Below are 17,630 nucleotides of genomic sequence, written 5' to 3' on the forward strand. Positions count from 1 at the left end.
TACAACACCTCAATGATGGAATGTCATTGGTGGCTTGCTGACTCAGCCACCCCGGGCGCCCGATCAAGTTAGCACTAGATAGGCGAGCGCCAAGACGCGACACCCGCACAAGCGGCGCTAAGCGCACTATTCCACAAAAAAAAAACTCACGATAATTGCGTATCGCTATACTTCTTTCCAACGGCCATCATCACCTTACCGAACCTTGAAGTTCAGGTCTTGATTGGCAACTAGCCTCGTTTTACGGTATGCCCCCACTCCCGTCTTTTCATCTCTTCCTTCTTCCTTTCCTCAACTAACCCTCTGACTCTAGCCATCTCAATCCCGGTCTCCCCACCACAAACCACCGTCAAGATGTCTTTCCAGAAGCCCGAGAAGGATTTCGGCGAGGGCCCTGTACGTTGTCCAACACATGCATTGGCACCTTCATGACCAAGATGAAGCAAGACTCGGCGCAATACGACGTCTACTAACACCCCGAACAGAAGGTCCACAAGATCCGTATCACTCTTACCTCTCGCAAGGTCGCCTCCCTCGAGAAGGTCTGCTCTGAGCTGATCGACCGTGCCCGCTCCAAGTCCCTCCATGTCAAGGGTCCCGTCCGTCTTCCCACCAAGACCCTTCACATCTCCACCCGTAAGACCCCCAATGGTGAGGGTTCCAAGACCTGGGACAAGTACGAGATGCGCATCCACAAGCGTCTCATCGAGTATGTTACCCCCTCCTCTTCCTGTATGAAGATAAGCCGAACTAACACTGTGTGTAGCCTCCTCGCCCCCACTGAGACCGTCAAGCAGATCATCATCAACATCGAGGCTGGTGTTGAGGTTGAGGTCACCATTGCTGCCTAAATTTTCTCAAAAGGGTTCTAGTTCGGTATAGGGAGGGAGTAATATCCACTCTTTACTCAGGGGGTATTGACGATGGGTCGGTCAGGCTTTTGCTGGGTTGTCGTCGATATCCGCTAGAATTTGGCATAAAAATGGAAAAGTTTGTGGAAAAGTATTTTTTGTGGTCTTCGCTGTTGTAGAGATTGTAGATTGTAGGCATGGATGGAAATGTAGAGGCGGTGCTGTTTAAGTATCCTAGCTCATAAGGTGGGCTGGCTGAAGGCGCGGTTGTCCTTGTATTCGTGATATTAAGAAAGGCAGATGGAGCTATATACTACAGGTTCGTGAAGCGCATTTCGAAAAAAAAAAAAAAATTGCAAAATGCAACGATGTCCTCCAGACTCTTAAAAGTCAAAGCTCACCCATTCCGTCTTCGGTGGTACACTTGGGATAACGCCGTCCTTGAAATATCCGTTCTTCACAAAAAATTCATACTGTTCGATAACTTCAGGGGTGTACTCTTCTGGTTTTCCTGTTGCATCTCTCAAGCTCGCTTCCTCGGGAGGCCCATCCGGGAAGAAGATGCGAACATACGTTTGGCGGTCTTGAGGATGCAAATAGCAGGGACTGTTTTCGATATATTTCACCGGCTGTCCTTTCCACGAGGATAACCTCTTGGTCATGGGATCTCGGACGGTCTGGCCAGCTAAGGGTGGAAGAGGACTGAGCTCGTTGGAGTTCGCAACCTTGATTATGGCAGGAGGGCCGGTCCCAGCTGTGGCGGTAGGAGCTGGATTTTGTGGTTGGGCAGGCTGTGAGAAGCCGGTCGCCGGTTGGCCGAAAGGTGAAGGAGCAGTCTGCGGTTGTTGTGGTTGTGGTTGTGTTTGACTCGTAGCCCCGAATGGACTTGGCGCTGCGGCTGGTTGACCGAATGGATTTTGTGCGGCAGCTGGCTGTCCGAATGAATTCGACAGTTGCTGGGGTTGACCGAATGGTGATGGCGTTTGCGTGGGCTGGCCAAATGGGCCCGTTGTTGCTGGGGTTGTCGATGGCTGGCCAAACCCAGTAGATGCCGCAGGTTGTTGGCTAGCAGCCTGTGCAAATGGAGATACGGTTGATGCGGCTTGACCGAAACCGACGCCCGTGCCCTGATTCTGACTCGATATTGCGCCAAAAGGAGATGCACCAGTAGATGTACCGAATGATGAGCTACCTGCCGATGAAGGCTGGCCGAACCCAGATGGTTGACCGAAAGCAGGCTGGCCTAAACTCGGCTGTCCAAAAGCTGGTTTACCAAATCCGGGTTGTCCACCTAGCCCCGAGGGCTGTCCAAAGGCTGACCCTGGCCCCAGAGCACTTGGCTGACCAAAGCCAGAACTCTGTCCCAGGCCAGATGGTTGGCCAAATGTTGACGGTTGCGCAAACCCGGAAGGCTTACCGAATGCTGATTGAGCGCCCAATGACGACGGCTGACCGAACGCCGAGCTTTGACTACTGGCTGCTGGCTGACCAGATGCTGAGGACTGGCCAAATGCAGACGGGCCTTGACCAGATGCAGGGCCTGTCTTGCCTTCTGTGATGTCGATGCGATTCGGGTGCTCGTTGATACCATCAACAACGTATTTCACGGCACCATCGAGGTCGCTTAATATAACATCCATCTGCTTCAGTGCCTCGGCATATAAGGCCTGAGCCTCTTGGAGCGCCTGATCTGCATTTCCCGCCGCGGCAGCTTCGTAGTGACGCAGCCGTAGTTCTTCGAAAGACTGCTCCCGCTGGGGACCCCCAAATAATTGCTTTGGAGCGTTCCTACCCGGACCATAGCAGGAAAAAACCCATTCCGGACGGCCCTTGCCAGCGCTCAGGTCAGCCTTGATATCAGCTGCTGTGATACCATAGCTTGATTTGCGTTAGTGGAAATTTTCTTTTTACCAGGAGCACATCACTTACTTGGCTGGTTGTTGGTTCTGCTCTCCAGAACGACCTTTAAAAGAGTCAGTGACGATGTACAAGAGTAAAACTGGATAGGGTGTAAAAGAGCATGACGCGGAGGTGATGCCGGTTCCAAAGAAGAAAGCTCAGGCAGTAGACAGCCTTCGATAGGCTTTTTTTTGGGTAAAGGTCACATGGGCGTGGAGTTCCCAATATCCTCTCTTGAGACACCGGCGACCAATGTTAAGGCATTAAGAGCGCCGGTACATGAAGCGCTTGGGAATTTCAGAGAAGGAGAAGGTAGATAGAACAAAGTAGAAGCTTACCTCCGAAGCCGCCTCCTGATAGGACTCCAAAACGGTTACCTGAGCCCAAAGTTGATTGGCCAGGGTGCTCAAATTTGCAGCGTTCTGTTCCAATGGTTAGTTCATTGTCCACCAAGAGCGTGAAACCAAGAAACAAGAATACTTAAATTCCAGGGGGGGTTATACCTCCGAATTTACATCGGCCTTGCTGAAAGAATGTGCAGACCACCATCTTTCTGATAGCGGATTAAACTGGGGGATTAAAGCTTCCTGTTGAACTTTTGCGACGGGATGCTTCAGATCAAGGGCGGAGCTTGGGCTGTGGATCACTGGACCAAGTTCATCCTCTAGTAGTAGTGAAGGGCGCCTGCATACATTCGAAATGTAGTCCTCAAGTGATCTCCCAGGGTGTTGCTGAACTGCCAACGAATGAAAGTGTTGTTCATCAATGTGAAGTTTGTTCTGATCAATGACAATACATTTCATCCAGTCGGAGTGGTTCCCGCCGTTCAATTACCTCTCATGGTGTACTGCATGCGTATCAATAAATTACCCTATCATTCTATTCCGCCTATGAATTGGGTTGACTTGAAATAACTAAACTGTGCTTTTCTTCAATGTCATTCATCTGATATACTGGTATGCTCATATGCTAGTACAATTACAAAGTAAAATGTTTACGAAGACTCCAGATTCAAACTCCAATTCTCCAATCTCCAACCCGAACCCGTGAGTATTGAAATCGTGTCGCATTTCCAACAGTAAGGTGAAGTTGGCCATTGCTAGAGAATTACAAGGTCTGCAATTATTGAATGCCCTGTCTGAGAATGTCCCAATTCAATCCATCGATCTTCTTTCCACCCAGGGATTCAAGATCCGCCGACAGGTTATCCAATTTTCCTGTCGCAAGGCGGCGCATCATAACGGTGTCCTTAGCGCCATGAAGGCCCTTCGCATTTCCCCGAAGGAGAGATTCCTCAAACCACCCCTCTTCCTGGTCGTCGAAGGGAAGACCAATCAATTCCATGGCGCGTTTGCTCCGGGCGTCGCCAGCTTCCATCGTGTGCACATAATCAATGAGTTGCTCAAGGTAGTTTTGGCGAAGAGAGTCGTCATGATCCCGAGTGAAGTAGAATGCCTCCGTCACACTAGAGCGACAAAGGGTCTTGAAGAACGCCTTTTGGACCTTAGCGGAAGCTAGTGGGGGGCTAACGGTGTGGTAATACGCCATTACGAGGCTGTCATCGTGCTTTGGAAGGTGTGGTAGTGTGAGAACGTATAGGATTTCATCGGGAAATGTAGGAATGATGGAAGGTTCGGCCAAATACTCAATAGCGCGCTAGATTCAAGCAACCGTATCAGCAAGTTTGTTGTTGATCGGAAGTTCGACCTCAACGTACCCTAGATTCTAGCCTGTCCAGAGTCCAAAGTCCTTCGATGAAGAGTCGGTACTTCTCAGGTAGGTGGAATCGCCGCGAAAATTGTGAAGCAGGGTCATTGGGTGCCCGGCAATCTTTTAAGAGGTAGTAGATTAACGCCTGTTTGTGATGGATATCCAAGGGGGAGGATACGATGTGCTCGAAGAGGGTTCGGAGGTCAGCATTTGACCTTGGAGGGTATACTTTCGTCACTATATACTCCTTCTAGTCAGTAATCTGGGTGCATCGTTAAGTGCTGGGTAGATATTACCTGCTTTCACGCCGAGCAATCCTAAGAGCCTGTCGGCAAACAGCTGGTTATCCAACGCTCGGCGATTGGACAGAATTTGTTCGATGACCTTGCCATCATAGGTGAAGTTCTTATTGAAGGCAAAGACGCTATCGAAATCTTCCCAGGGAGCCATTTTTGGGCCCAGGATCTGCTCGCTCTGATGTTTCCTAACATAAATTATTGTTACTCTTATCGTGGTTGCGCGTACCATGGTTACAATACAAGTGGATGACATAATCCTGGCGGTGAGGCAGGTGACGAGCTGCCGGACTGTTGTGGCAGAAAAACAAGGCCTTTCCCCTTTGGGCGACAATGTAAACAACCCACTTCCACCCACCAGCGCTTTTTCAAACAATTTAGTACCACACACGCCTTCATGAAGCTCTCATTTGCAAACCCTCCGCCAATCGCATAATGTCGTCAGTCGCAAGAGGTAGGCCATCCCGGCGCTCTGCCCCTCGAAGGAGCTATGTCATGCCAGAGACATCTGAAGAGGAAGATCCTGGAAATGTCACCCCCACACCGTCCCGTCCCGATGTTGAAGAGGAGGAGGAAGAAGAAGATTACACCCCAGTTCCTAAGAAAGCCAGCACAAAGAGGCGGTTTAGTAGGCGTGCTACAGCTGAGGCACCAACGCCTAGCACCGCGCGTCCCTCACGAAAGTCCCGCAGGTCAACAGCAGCGGAGCAAGAGGCGTCGCAACTTGTTGAATCGAATGACGAAGGAAATACGGTTGCTAGTGTAGAAGAGCCAGAAACACCTTCGCAACAGGTGGCAGCGGTAGAATTGCAAAGAAGAAGTATGATTTCCTGCAAGAGTCGTCGCTCCATGACGGCTAGACCGGAACAGTCCTTACTCCCAACTCCAGAGCCCTCCGCGTCGCCGCAATCCCAGCCCCGGTCCCAGAGAGGTAGCGTGCCTCCGCTCGGCGATATCACAGAATCTGCCGTGAACAAATCCCCGTCGCTCAACGATGATGCCAAATCGCATATCTCGATCATAAACCCTAATTCAACCGTTCTCGAAAGACCTATGGATATCATGATGAAATCGCGCAACTTAGCTCCTCAGACAATACCTGAGGAGCCGTCAGGGCCGAAGAGTCGCATGGTAATCAAAACTTTGATCCTTAACAACTTCAAAAGTTACGCGGGGAAACAGGTAGTAGGGCCATTCCACGCTTCTTTTTCATCAGTCGTCGGTCCAAACGGTTCCGGAAAGTCCAACGTTATCGATGCGCTGCTATTTGTATTTGGCTTCCGGGCCAGTAAGATGCGACAAGGGAAAATCTCCGCCTTGATTCATAATTCAGCTGATTTTCCAGATTTGCCCTTCTGCGAAGTTGAGGTTCATTTCCAAGAAGTCCTCGATCTCCCAGACGGAGCACACGAAGTAATCCCAGATTCCCAACTGATTATCTCTCGAAAGGCATTCAAGAACAACACCAGCAAATATTACATGAATGGCAAGGAAACGAACTTCACTGCCGTAACCACCTTACTTCGTGACCGTGGGATTGACCTTGATCATAAGCGGTTCCTAATTCTCCAAGGTGAAGTCGAGTCTATCGCCCAAATGAAGGCAAAGGCCTCCAATGAACATGAAGACGGACTTCTAGAGTACCTCGAAGATATTATCGGAACCTCGAAATACAAGACTCCGATTGAGGAATCGGCCGCCGAGCTGGAGACTCTGAATGACGTCTGTGTCGAGAAGAATAACCGTGTACAACACGTAGAGAAGGAAAGGAACTCTCTTGTGGACAAGAAGAACAAGGCTCTTGCCTACATCAATGATGAAAATGAGCTCACCCAGAAGCAATCAGCGCTGTATCAGATTTACATTGACGAGTGTGCCGACAACATCCGAGTCACGGAAGAAGCAATTCTTCAAATGCAGGAGCTCCTGAATATGGAGCTCGAAAAGCACGAGGGCAACGAGTCCGGCATCAAACAACTGGAGAAGGCTTATAAGCGCGGTATGCGCGAATACGAGAACATGGAAAAGGAGGTACAAGCTTTATCGAAAGAGATGTCGAAATACGACAAGGAGTCCGTGAAATTCGAGGAAAAGAAGAAGTTTTTGGTGGGAAAGCAAAAGAAATTGGAAAAGTCGATGCAAACTGCTCGCTTGGCTGCTTCCGAATGTGAAAGCTTGGTTGAGAAACACACCAATGATATCGCCAAGAAGACCAAAGAGACCGCAGATCTAGAAAAGGAGATGAGAGTAGAAGAGGAGGAATTGTCTGCCATCCGTGAGAGCTTGAAGGGCAAGACCCAGGGTCTTTCGGATAAGATCACAGCCAAACAAAAGTCGCTTGAGCCATGGGATGAGAAGATCAACAAAAAGGTCTCCGCTGTTGCAGTGGCCCAAAGTGAGCTTGACATTCTTCGGGAGAGAAGCAACGCTGGCGCTGTGCTCCTGGAGGAAGCACAGGGCAAGGTTTCTTCTATTGAAGAAACTTTAGCCACAAAAGAAGCGGACCTTGAGGAACGGAAGGCTCAGAAGTCCACCCTCGAGGAAGAGGTTGCGAAGCTCAAGCACGATCTCAAGAAGTATGCCCATAGGGAGCCCGATGTCCGCGCCCATGTCTCCAGCGCACGACAAAAGGCCGAGGAGGCAAGAGCTAGTCTTGCAAGCACACAAAACCGTGGTAGTGTGCTATCAGGTCTCATGCGCCTCAAGGAGTCTGGTCGTATTGAGGGTTTCCACGGACGTCTTGGAAACCTCGGCACAATTGATGAGCAATACGACGTGGCCATATCCACGGCCTGCCCTGCACTAGACAATATGGTGGTAGATACAGTCGAGGTTGGTCAACAATGTATCGACTATCTGCGAAAGAACAATCTTGGGCGTGCCAACTTCATTCTTCTGGATCGTCTTCCACGACGGGACATGTCAACGGTCTTCACCCCGGAAAGCGTTCCACGGCTATTTGATCTCGTGAAACCCAAGGATCCGAGGTTTGCTCCAGCATTCTACAGCGTAATGCAGAATACCCTCGTGGCCAAGGACCTGGAGCAAGCCAATCGCATTGCTTACGGCGCCAGACGGTGGAGAGTCGTGACCCTCGATGGCCAGCTCATTGACACTTCTGGAACTATGAGTGGTGGTGGAACTCGTGTTGCTCGTGGTGCAATGTCGTCGAAGCAGGTCGCAGACACAAGCAAAGATCAGGTTGCGAGACTCGAGGGTGACCTAGAGGAAATGGAAAGGAAGTTCCAGGCTTTCCAGGAGAAACAAAGGCATATCGAGGCATCAATGAGAGAAAAGTCTGAGGAAATCCCACGTGTTGAGACAAAGATTCAGAAGATCTTGATTGAGATTGACAGTGCCAATCGCAGTCTCGCAGATGCTCAGCGGCGCGTTAAGGAATTGAGTGCTGCTCACAAACCATCCAAGACAGATGCGAATCAGGCCGCAGCTCTGGAGAAGCAGATTGCCTCTCTCAAAGAACAAATCGAGGACCTCCGTTCACAGAAGGGGGGCATCGAAGAGGAGATCCAAGTTCTGCAGAACAAGATCATGGAGGTTGGTGGTGTAAGACTACGTGGTCAGAAGGCTAGAGTGGATAGCCTCAAAGAACAAATCGGTCTTCTTGCCGAAGAGATCTCAAATGCTGAAGTTGGGAAATCTAAGAACGAGAAGCTTATCGCCAAACATCAGAAAACGCGCTCGGAGGCCGAGGAGGAACTTGAACATGTTTCCCAAGACCTTGAAAAGCTAAACGAAGATGTGTCCAACCAAGCAAACGACGCATCTAGCTGGAGGCAAAGGGTAGAAGAAGCACAAGAAGCCCTTGAGACGAAGAGTGAGGAGCTCAAGACTGTGAAGGCGGAGTTAGACGAGAAGGTGGCCGAACTGAATGAATCTCGGGCTACGGAAATCGAAATGCGCAACAAGCTTGAAGAGAACCAGAAGGCTCTGGCGGAAAATGAAAAGCGCGGGCGTTATTGGCACGAGAAGCTGTCTAAGTTGGCATTGCAGAATGTGAGCGATCTGGGTGATGATCAAGCTGTATCAGAGCTCCAAACTTTCACCAAGGATGAATTATTGGAGATGAACAAGGAGTCGCTGAAAGCTACTATTGCAGCCTTGGAGGAGAAGACGCAGAATTCCTCTGTAGACCTCTCTGTTATCGAAGAGTATCGTCGTAGATCAGCAGAACACGAAGCCCGTTCGGCAGATCTTAATACTGCCCTGGCAGCCCGCGACAGCGCTAAGGCTCGTCTCGATGGCCTTCGAGCCGCACGACTCAATGGGTTCATGGAAGGCTTTGGTATTATCTCGCTCCGTCTGAAGGAGATGTACCAGATGATCACGATGGGCGGCAACGCAGAGCTGGAATTGGTCGATTCCCTGGATCCGTTCTCTGAGGGTATCTTGTTTTCCGTCATGCCGCCGAAGAAGAGTTGGAAGAACATTGGCAACCTGTCCGGTGGTGAGAAGACACTGTCTAGTTTGGCACTGGTTTTTGCTTTGCATCACTACAAGCCCACGCCGTTGTACGTGATGGACGAAATTGACGCCGCCCTGGATTTCAGAAACGTATTTGTGACCCCATTATTGCCTGTCAGAACGAGTCGGCTAACAGATATGTTCCAGGTCTCCATCGTAGCTTCGTACATCAAAGAGAGAACGAAGAACGCGCAGTTTATTGTTATCTCCTTGAGAAACAACATGGTAGGCTATTCAATCCTAGTAGAGTATCTTTGAATATCGCTAACGAGAGTAGTTCGAACTTGCATCGCGTCTTGTCGGTGTCTACAAGGTCAATCATAAGACTAAGAGCGTGACCATCGAGAACAAGGATTACATCAAGAGGTAGTGACTCCAGAGATATGTGTTTGTTCTTCTGTGTTATTTTCTCCATGAATGTTTATGAACCGGAAATCGATGGGAATATGATGTAGTTCATGTTTGTTTGGGTGTGATGGTTTCTGCATATCTTTTGATTCTTTCTTGCTATGTCTGGGGATACCGGCGTAGATTTTGGGATAGGTCACTTCCATTCGGTTGAATATGTTTTCTTTCACAATTTGCAGTATATAATTTTCCATGTCAGATGATGTTTCTGTGACATACTGTACCTTCACTATCGAATCTGTTTTGGTGGTGGTATTTGCCTCTGCCAGCCAGGTTAGGATATATATCACAAAAGCGGCCAGCGCAACTTAGCATTCTATAAAAAAGTAAACGTCTCGACATACCTACAATAGATATCTACCCTCTGGCTCCATTTTACCACAAGAGTACCCGCTCGGTCTATACTTCAAAGTCCTCCCAACCAGTATGCTACCCGACACCCAAAACCACGGCGCCGATCAGCCCCCAACTTCAAGCCCTGTACACCCGCCCTATGTATTGTTAAGCTAGATATGAAAATTTAGCGGCGATCAGATCTCCAACACCTCGAAACCTAACCCGAAACAAGCCCTAAAAATGATCCCCAAGCCTGAAACGCTGGCGCCGCCCGAAGACAGGTTTCCTCGTTCCTGTTCTCCATAAACCTGATTCTGATTCCGACTTCGGGATATGTTATCCGCCGGATACATACAGTATGTAATCCATGACCTGTAGGAGCATATAAGATATGATAATAACCTTGTCAGCCGATTTGGCGATGAAACGTGGTCGCTAATCGAATGTAGCCGGTATGGACGTCTATGATGACGTCGTTGGATGACGGCTTGGGTGAGAGCCAAAACGTCATTAGCGGATCTTGAGTCTGCGAGTCTGAGAGATGTGACTGATGGCATCCATTGCTTTGGATTGTCGATCGTGATCTTGTATTGTATTGATTGTGAGGGGTTGGGGTGAGGTATCTATCGATGGCTTCTAGGTCGGCGGGTCAGATGAAGATCTTTGATGTAGTGTTATCAAGGTGGAAGAAGCTGGCCAGTTCATTTTTGTTTTGGGGAGCTGATTGCGGCGGAGACGATGTGGATTTGTCTTCTATCATGATGGGTTGCAGGATGATTGGGGATGTGAGGAGAGGCTGTATTCCAACGGAAGGAGTGATGCAGCACAAATGTCTGGACACAGGAAAGATTATATATACGTTACGGTCTATATAGACCATGTGATCACAACACATATCGGTAAATTGGATAAATTGGCAAAGTCTAGATATTCACATCTCTCAATTAATATCAGAGAATCAATTCAAACCCGGAGAGAAAGGGCTCTGTTAAAATAGAATACACACAAGCATGCCAAATGTCGTACGAGCCATCGTTCATCGCCTTCGTCACGACATTCAAATCATGGAACAAGAGATTACCAGCTTCGTCCTCTCCCCTTACCTGTATTAAAAGTATAATAAGGAGTACTGTACGAAAGGAAAGATAGCGGATTCGAAGGAGACGAAAGGGAACCGAGCAAAACCAGACCGCTTGTCCACCCACGCTTGGAAAGAAGTAAATTGAAACCGAGGTATGTTGCCCAAAAATAAACCGAAACTCCGCTTCCATCTTAAAAAGCGCCGTAGTCTATATCGCGATAAGGGATCCGTAGGTCACGGTGACAAACGCTAAAAACGAAAAGGACGAAAAGAGGAACAGGTCATTGTCATTGACCATCATTCATGAGGTAATATCCACCCAGTCGGAGATATTGTAGGGATGGACGTGGGAGTAGAAAGATGGTTCCGTAGCAATCGCTTCGAACGGGTTATGCGACGACTGGTCGGCGTGGTGCGATCGGGATAGGCCTGGGACCTGAAGAGATATCAAGCGTCGACATGCCCAGGTCACTATCTTCGTAGTTCTTGGGTTTGTCTTTCCCGCTACTCACGATTGAAGGCCGTCGCGGACCTTCGCTGTCGCCTATCGTACTACAAACGAACCGTTCTTCCGAGATCGGGTCGGCTCCGAACATCGAGCCTAACTGTTGTAAGAGGGCAACGAAGTTCGCATGGATTTCCGCAAAAATGTACTGGTTTCCCACAATCTCGCTAAGATTTCTTGCCTTCACCTGGCCAGGGCGACGAAGCTGACCATCCGGGTCGATGGCACGGCCGGTAAGAAACGAAGAAACCGGGGTGTACTGTCTGTTATTCATCCGACCAGGCCCCTTGTTCTGTTCTTCGCGAGACCTTTCTTCGTCTTGGAATTTTTCGGCCGATTTGACGATGCCCGCTGAGATTCGACCGAAAGCACGCCAGATTACTGGACATGCGCGGAACGCCCTCCCGGTATCTTTGCCAGCCAATGCGACCAAAGCGTAGCTGCGCCGTTTCCCGCGAGCCATCGGGTCCGGAAGACGAAAAACAAAGGCAACCGTGTACCCCGCATTGGAGTCGCCAAAACACAAGGGACCGGAGGAGGCGCCTTGCGGAAGGAGCTCACAGCTCAGGGTCCGGATCGATGAGCGCCGGAGAAGCGCGTAGTCCGCAGGGTTTGGGGGTCCTCTGAGAGAGAGATAGGTGAGAATATGGGTGTGGCAAGAGGCATCGGACGCCACCGAGGAAGAGTGTAAAGATTCAGGGAAGGACGCGTGCCCATGCGGGTCGTGTATGCCGGCTTCAACTTCGGAGTGGCTCGAACCGCAAGAGTAAACGACTTCCCTGGAGCGTAAGACGGGACTTCCGTTTTTGCCTTTACCGTCGCTCTTGGGGGTGCCAGGAGCGCCTGGAGGCAGCTTTTTGCTCACATCTTCCGGCAATGTCAGGCTACAGCTAGCGCAGGTATCGCCATCTGCACCTCCCAGTGGAATCAATCGCTGCTGGGCATCCGCTGAATGGGACTGCGGTTTAATAAAGTAGGGGTGATCCTCGATTTTCTCATAGCAATCGGCTACCCCGGCGGATTTTGAGTGAATCTTGGATGAGTTGGAGTCCTTGCCATTAGTAGGGCTCTGTAGATGAGAAGATACTGTGTCATGAGAGGTTGCAGGGGTGTCATCAGGAGAGAAATCGGGTCTGTCTGGGTAACACTGCGAGCAGGAGAATGGTAAGACCTGCGAGCAGATGATCGAGGTGGGACCATGCACCTCGCAGAAATGCGTCAAGGAGAGCTATTGAAAATTGTTAGTTCAAGCCAGTAACATCTTGACCGATTGCTGAGCCCCCACACATCAATGACGGGCAGTGAAAAAAAGAAAAAGAAGAAAAAGCCACTCCTCAAGGGTCACACACAGTTATGACGTGTCGACACAAGGAGTTGGGAAAATGACTTCTAGGGTAGTGACCCATGGTAAGGGGGACAGTGATCATATGCAATGTTACGTCGATGCGATAGAGACGGATAAGAGACATGCATAGTGTAATACTTACAATGAAATCCATATCCACGAGAGTTAACGTCTAGCAGTATCCAACAACCATATCAGACCATTATTGCGATACATGCTTTCCGAGAATGAATAACGAAGTGGCGACAATCGTGGCAATGACGCAGGGTTGAATGGCTGAAGTCAGATTGAGGTTGAGAGAGAGTGCGGAGTGTAATGTACGGATTGGATTGGACTGGATGTATAAGGGAAAGAAGCTTAGTATGACCGGGTTCCAGACGGACATCAACTAAACCAGAAATGAGAGTGAGAATGGATTAACTGCGAACGACTACTTGTCGTCGCTTGGGGGTAGAAAGGGCTGCAAAGGCCAGCTTGCAGACAGTAGTCAAGGTCAAGGGGAACGAAGGGAGAGGAGGCGAATATTAAAGATGAAAGAACCGACGAGTCTAGTTTTTTATTATTTTAAATTTTTTTCCCTCTTTTCTGGCAGGATCGTTCCCTGCAAGATTAATGGATCAAAAGGAAGGGGGGAAAGAGTCTCCCAATGTGGAGTTCCATCGGCTGCGTACGGTATTGTTGCGTAAGGTAAAGAAACTTTCCCAAGGTCGAGAACAGTAAGAGGCCCAATGACCTTTGACCCAAACAAAAGCCTCACACCACCCCCACTACTGACTGGGTAAGGCCTTTCTTACCAATTCCTCATGTAAAGTCCTAAGCAATTAATTAATTAATTAATCTGCTCCATACCCGAAGAGAGAACTAAACATTTAAATAAAATATATAAAAATCAATATCCAAACCAATAATCGTTCTGTCCCTTTTGGAAAGTAAGTAAGGTTGGAGAACATCATTCGTTCATTCATTCATTCATTGCCCTACATTGTACATGTACATATGTATGTATGAGTGTATGCAAGTATGTATATACATACAGACAGACAGACAGACAGACAGACAGACAGGAGGACATCAGTAATTGACGGTATTGTATTCCATTTCTTTCTTTTTCGTTGCTGACCAGAGAGATAATAATAGTCAACGTGCCCCCGTACAACGTAATCACTAATTGTTTGATTCAGATTATCACCACTAATCCCCATCATTCCTCTCAAACGGAGTAAACCCAATTCCTCTGGATCTGGTTCGCTTTTGGCAAATGAAACTAGCTGAGATCGTTCCCTTCTTGGCCAACTAGTCGGATGGAGCCCGACAGAAAACGGTTTACTCCAAGGCTTACAAGATGCCCTCTAGTTACACCGAATTCAACTCGATGTTCTTGCAGGAGGGGAAAATTCCAATCCATATTAATCATGACCATATAATGGAATAATGGATCGCTTCCTATAAGCGGAGATATTTCAGGAAAATCATTCGGTTCAAAGGGAAAAAGTTATTCATAACGGTGGTGAGGAAGTTACCAAGACAAGGACTTTTTCGGGCCTTGTCCCAGAGTGGAAAGAATCTCTCCGTACCCAATTCGACGGGACGGCGTCTGGCCGCTAAAATCGATGCTCCCCGATTTCTTTACGCAATCGAAGGTTTGTAGAACGGAAAATGGAAGAAGTCAATCGCAGCTCCGTCTTTTACCCTTTTTCCGCGCTCTTTTGTTTTATTAGTGTTTTATTTTCTTTCTCTCTCACACACTCTCTGTCTCTGTTTTCCTCTTTCAATCAACGTTCCGAGGAAATAGGAAAAAATAATATAGAAGATTATTGACTACTTCCAGCAAGGCACCTCAAAAACAAGTTTCTTTGTCTAGGACAAATATACTTATACATAAAAAATAAAGAAAAAAACCCATCAGTCACAATAAAAATAAATGCGAAAATTAAACGATTCTTATTCGCCCTTGCCCCGTGATCATGAAAGGGAAGAATGAAAGATACAGCAAAGGGAAAAAAAACAACAACAACAACAACAACAACAACATTAATTCGAAGTAGAATTGAAAAGACTGGGTAGTAGTGCCCATTACAGAGTCTGGAAGACCTCTTTGCCGTCTCAATGCCGGTTGTCCCGCCGCGACCCAGGGTTGTTCCCTGATTTATCGGCAGTATCCCCGTCGCCTGTAGCGATAAGGCTTGGTCTCAGTGTGTAATGTTGGAGCAATCACAGCCATCATAAATAATAATTTAGTAGTTAGTGGTACTATTGGTAAACTTACGGTTGGAACCGTTTTCATCAGTTCTCATTCTCTTCAAACCAAGCCTAATCGAGTAAGGCTCCACGAGATCCTCCAAGACAATTCAATTCCGGTCACATGTGGTTACTTTCCATCACTTCAATTGTTCGCTGTTCCAAGTGGAAACATAACGAGGAAGGACGATCTCTGTACGGTTAAATCCTCTCGGGGTCCGGAGTATTATCCCCTTGGGATAAACAAACAAACAAAATAAATTAAATTAATTCAGAAAGAGAGAAACACAAACGGCTACTAGTGCCTAAGGGGGAGAAAGTTTCAACTACAAACAACCGGTGTTGAATTTACAGCCCGTTCCGGACTCCTTCCCAAAGAATCGCATCAACATGCCTCCATGCGGTCAGAGTCCTTCCTATATACTCCGTGATTACTCGGAGAACGCTGCACACCGTCAGACGAGAGACGGCATGTCACTTGCAATTCCTGGGCCTCCGATTCGAGACAAGGTCTGGAAGGAAGCAGAAATAACCTTTCTCGTTTTGAGGTCGACTCGGGAACGCGGCACTCTCTCCAAACGATAATCATATGCGACTCGTTAGTGCTTCGAGTAACAGGGAAACCATAAAACGTACTCTTATAGTTTACTTTACTGTGAGGATGAACGGGAACTCTAGGTTCATGGTACGGTTCCACCTTACCTTTGCGTAAGACATATTCAAGCCCAGTCTGCGGGTGTGGTTGTCTACTACCACTACCACTGCCACGACTTCTACTGAATTGACGCATCAGCATTTTTGCTGCATGCGGAGTGCAGACTCCCTGTCGATGATAATTAACGGGATGTCACGAGGACGGGTGGCTTACCCCATATCTGGAGACTAAGTACCGATGATTACCCATGAGATTTTCGGGATATTTATTTTATCATTTTCTGGAGGGAGGGGAGAGAGAAACGGGGAGTTGTTCGCCTAGAGATGCAGACTCATTTCCAAGATTCCAGGTGGTTTCGCGTGAAATTACACCGAACTTGAGGGAAGGGAAAACGGATCAATGCGGCTGGCATGCGACCGGCCAGATTCCCTATTGCCCAACGTCACGGTGCAGTGTGGACTGTGCGCACTTTTAACCTCCCTTACATCCTGAGAGCTATCTGGTAAGGCCGCTAAGGTCCTAAGATTTTCCCCTATAGCTCTTGTTAAGGTCATGGATTGAACGTATTAGGGTTTTTTGAGACATGTGAGTTCGGAGCTCTCTTATCAGTCTTGGAATATTGTGATAGATAGAGTTGATCGATATGTTATGCCTCTATCTAGATATACATACATAATACCTGCAATACAAAGCGTTTGTCAACCTTATGTGATGCTGAGTTTAGGTAAGAAAAGAATATCAATCATCTCTCCTCAGCCCGCCCTCTAACCTCGTATAATCCTTATCTGAAACGTCCATCCCTAAATACATAGAGTCAGCCTTAAAATGTCTGGAATAACTGTTCTTCGGTATACATCTAAAAAATAGCCTATCTCGGCCGTATGTTAGGATGGAGTATTCACATCCCAGTGAATATCCAAGTAGTACTAAGTTAGTACTCTGTATGTTCCTGCAGAACAAAACAACGCATGAAGTTGATTCGGTATCGATAATACTTACTGAATGTACATACAGATACTGTACGGGTCATGACAAAACCCGATTCACAGAAAGGTAAGCAAGCACACGACCTCCAACTCCACTTCTACACTTCATATTAATAAACCGATGATGTTTTTGTACCCACTGCGGCGCCCAGACAACACCACCTTTTGGGTAAGAACTGCAGTCCCCACGTGGCAATTTATCCTCATGATTTGCTGTCTGCGTTACTAGCTGGATTTACGAGGGACCAATGATCTTGTCTTCTGCGGCGAGTCATTCTGCCTACAACTACATACATTGATGGTTCTGCTGGTGGATATCTTATCGTATATCTAGCCTAGTATGTATATACTATATACCCCCAAAATAATCTAGAGACAAGTAGGAGTTGACCCAACAACGCTGGTCAAGGTAACATCCACGGAAGCTCCGGCTCCCACGAGATGGAAGGTTAGTTAGACAGTGGATCAACCGTTGCAACTGGACCCAATCCACTTCCCTCATTGAACTGAATTCAAAGTGGCCGCGGGTGCCTGGATTCCATCTGGCCTGTGCTTTCTACATCCTTAAGTAAACTGACTTAGTAAGAACGGAGGGATAGTTAGTTACCCCCAAGTCTGGACTGGGCATTGATACTGATCATATTATGAAAAGGGAACCTAATCTACCCTCGAACCTCGGCAGGACGAACGGATCAACCACCTTACCTTTTACACCTACACCCAATATAGAACCATCTACATCCAAAATAAAACCCGCTAGACTACCTAAAACAAGGGCCCCTCCCATGCAATCGGACCGAGTCGCCTCAACTCGGACCGAACCCGTAGTGAATGTTAA

General features: G+C 48.0%; 6 protein-coding genes across 6 annotated transcripts; 2 read left to right on the forward strand and 4 right to left on the reverse strand.

The window, feature by feature from the left end:
• The first annotated feature begins 141 nt into the window (after positions 1–141).
• On the forward strand, positions 142–1,003 carry S10a (40S ribosomal protein uS10). The gene is made up of 4 exons (XM_032042087.1): positions 142–246; positions 314–396; positions 486–709; positions 767–1,003. The coding sequence occupies exons 2-4, from the start codon at positions 355–357 to the stop codon at positions 849–851; spliced, it is 351 nt and encodes a 116-aa protein (XP_031899679.1). The 5' UTR covers positions 142–246; positions 314–354; the 3' UTR covers positions 852–1,003.
• A 231-nt stretch (positions 1,004–1,234) lies between these two features.
• BDW43DRAFT_300614 (FG-nucleoporin nup42) lies at positions 1,235–4,910 on the reverse strand (the record flags this gene model as incomplete). The annotated part of the gene is made up of 8 exons (XM_032044927.1): positions 1,235–2,729; positions 2,781–2,814; positions 3,089–3,172; positions 3,254–3,303; position 3,621; positions 3,929–4,406; positions 4,468–4,697; positions 4,757–4,910. The coding sequence occupies 8 exons, from the start codon at positions 4,908–4,910 to the stop codon at positions 1,235–1,237; spliced, it is 2,526 nt and encodes an 841-aa protein (XP_031899680.1).
• A 3,890-nt stretch (positions 4,911–8,800) lies between these two features.
• BDW43DRAFT_300616 (uncharacterized protein) lies at positions 8,801–9,698 on the reverse strand (the record flags this gene model as incomplete). Its single annotated transcript, XM_032044928.1, has 5 exons — positions 8,801–8,806; positions 8,846–8,912; positions 8,949–9,313; positions 9,407–9,468; positions 9,668–9,698. The coding sequence occupies 5 exons, from the start codon at positions 9,696–9,698 to the stop codon at positions 8,801–8,803; spliced, it is 531 nt and encodes a 176-aa protein (XP_031899681.1).
• Positions 9,699–10,817: 1,119 nt separating this feature from the next.
• On the reverse strand, positions 10,818–13,509 carry BDW43DRAFT_277677 (folliculin domain-containing protein). The gene is made up of 2 exons (XM_032042088.1): positions 13,056–13,509; positions 10,818–12,796 (listed from the first exon to the last, which is right to left on the reverse strand). The coding sequence occupies exons 1-2, from the start codon at positions 13,065–13,067 to the stop codon at positions 11,453–11,455; spliced, it is 1,356 nt and encodes a 451-aa protein (XP_031899682.1). The 5' UTR covers positions 13,068–13,509; the 3' UTR covers positions 10,818–11,452.
• On the reverse strand, positions 10,823–11,434 carry BDW43DRAFT_96564 (uncharacterized protein). The gene has a single exon (XM_032050781.1). It carries the CDS (start codon positions 11,251–11,253, stop codon positions 10,933–10,935), a length of 321 nt encoding a protein of 106 aa, XP_031899683.1. The 5' UTR covers positions 11,254–11,434; the 3' UTR covers positions 10,823–10,932.
• An 847-nt stretch (positions 13,510–14,356) lies between the features above and the next one.
• On the forward strand, positions 14,357–14,966 carry BDW43DRAFT_277678 (uncharacterized protein). Its single transcript, XM_032042089.1, has one exon. It carries the CDS (start codon positions 14,570–14,572, stop codon positions 14,729–14,731), a length of 162 nt encoding a protein of 53 aa, XP_031899684.1. The 5' UTR covers positions 14,357–14,569; the 3' UTR covers positions 14,732–14,966.
• Positions 14,967–17,630: the final 2,664 nt, after the last annotated feature.

Source organism: Aspergillus alliaceus (assembly GCF_009176365.1).
Source record: "Aspergillus alliaceus strain CBS 536.65 unplaced genomic scaffold BDW43scaffold_25, whole genome shotgun sequence".
Taxonomy (NCBI): domain Eukaryota; kingdom Fungi; phylum Ascomycota; class Eurotiomycetes; order Eurotiales; family Aspergillaceae; genus Aspergillus; species Aspergillus alliaceus.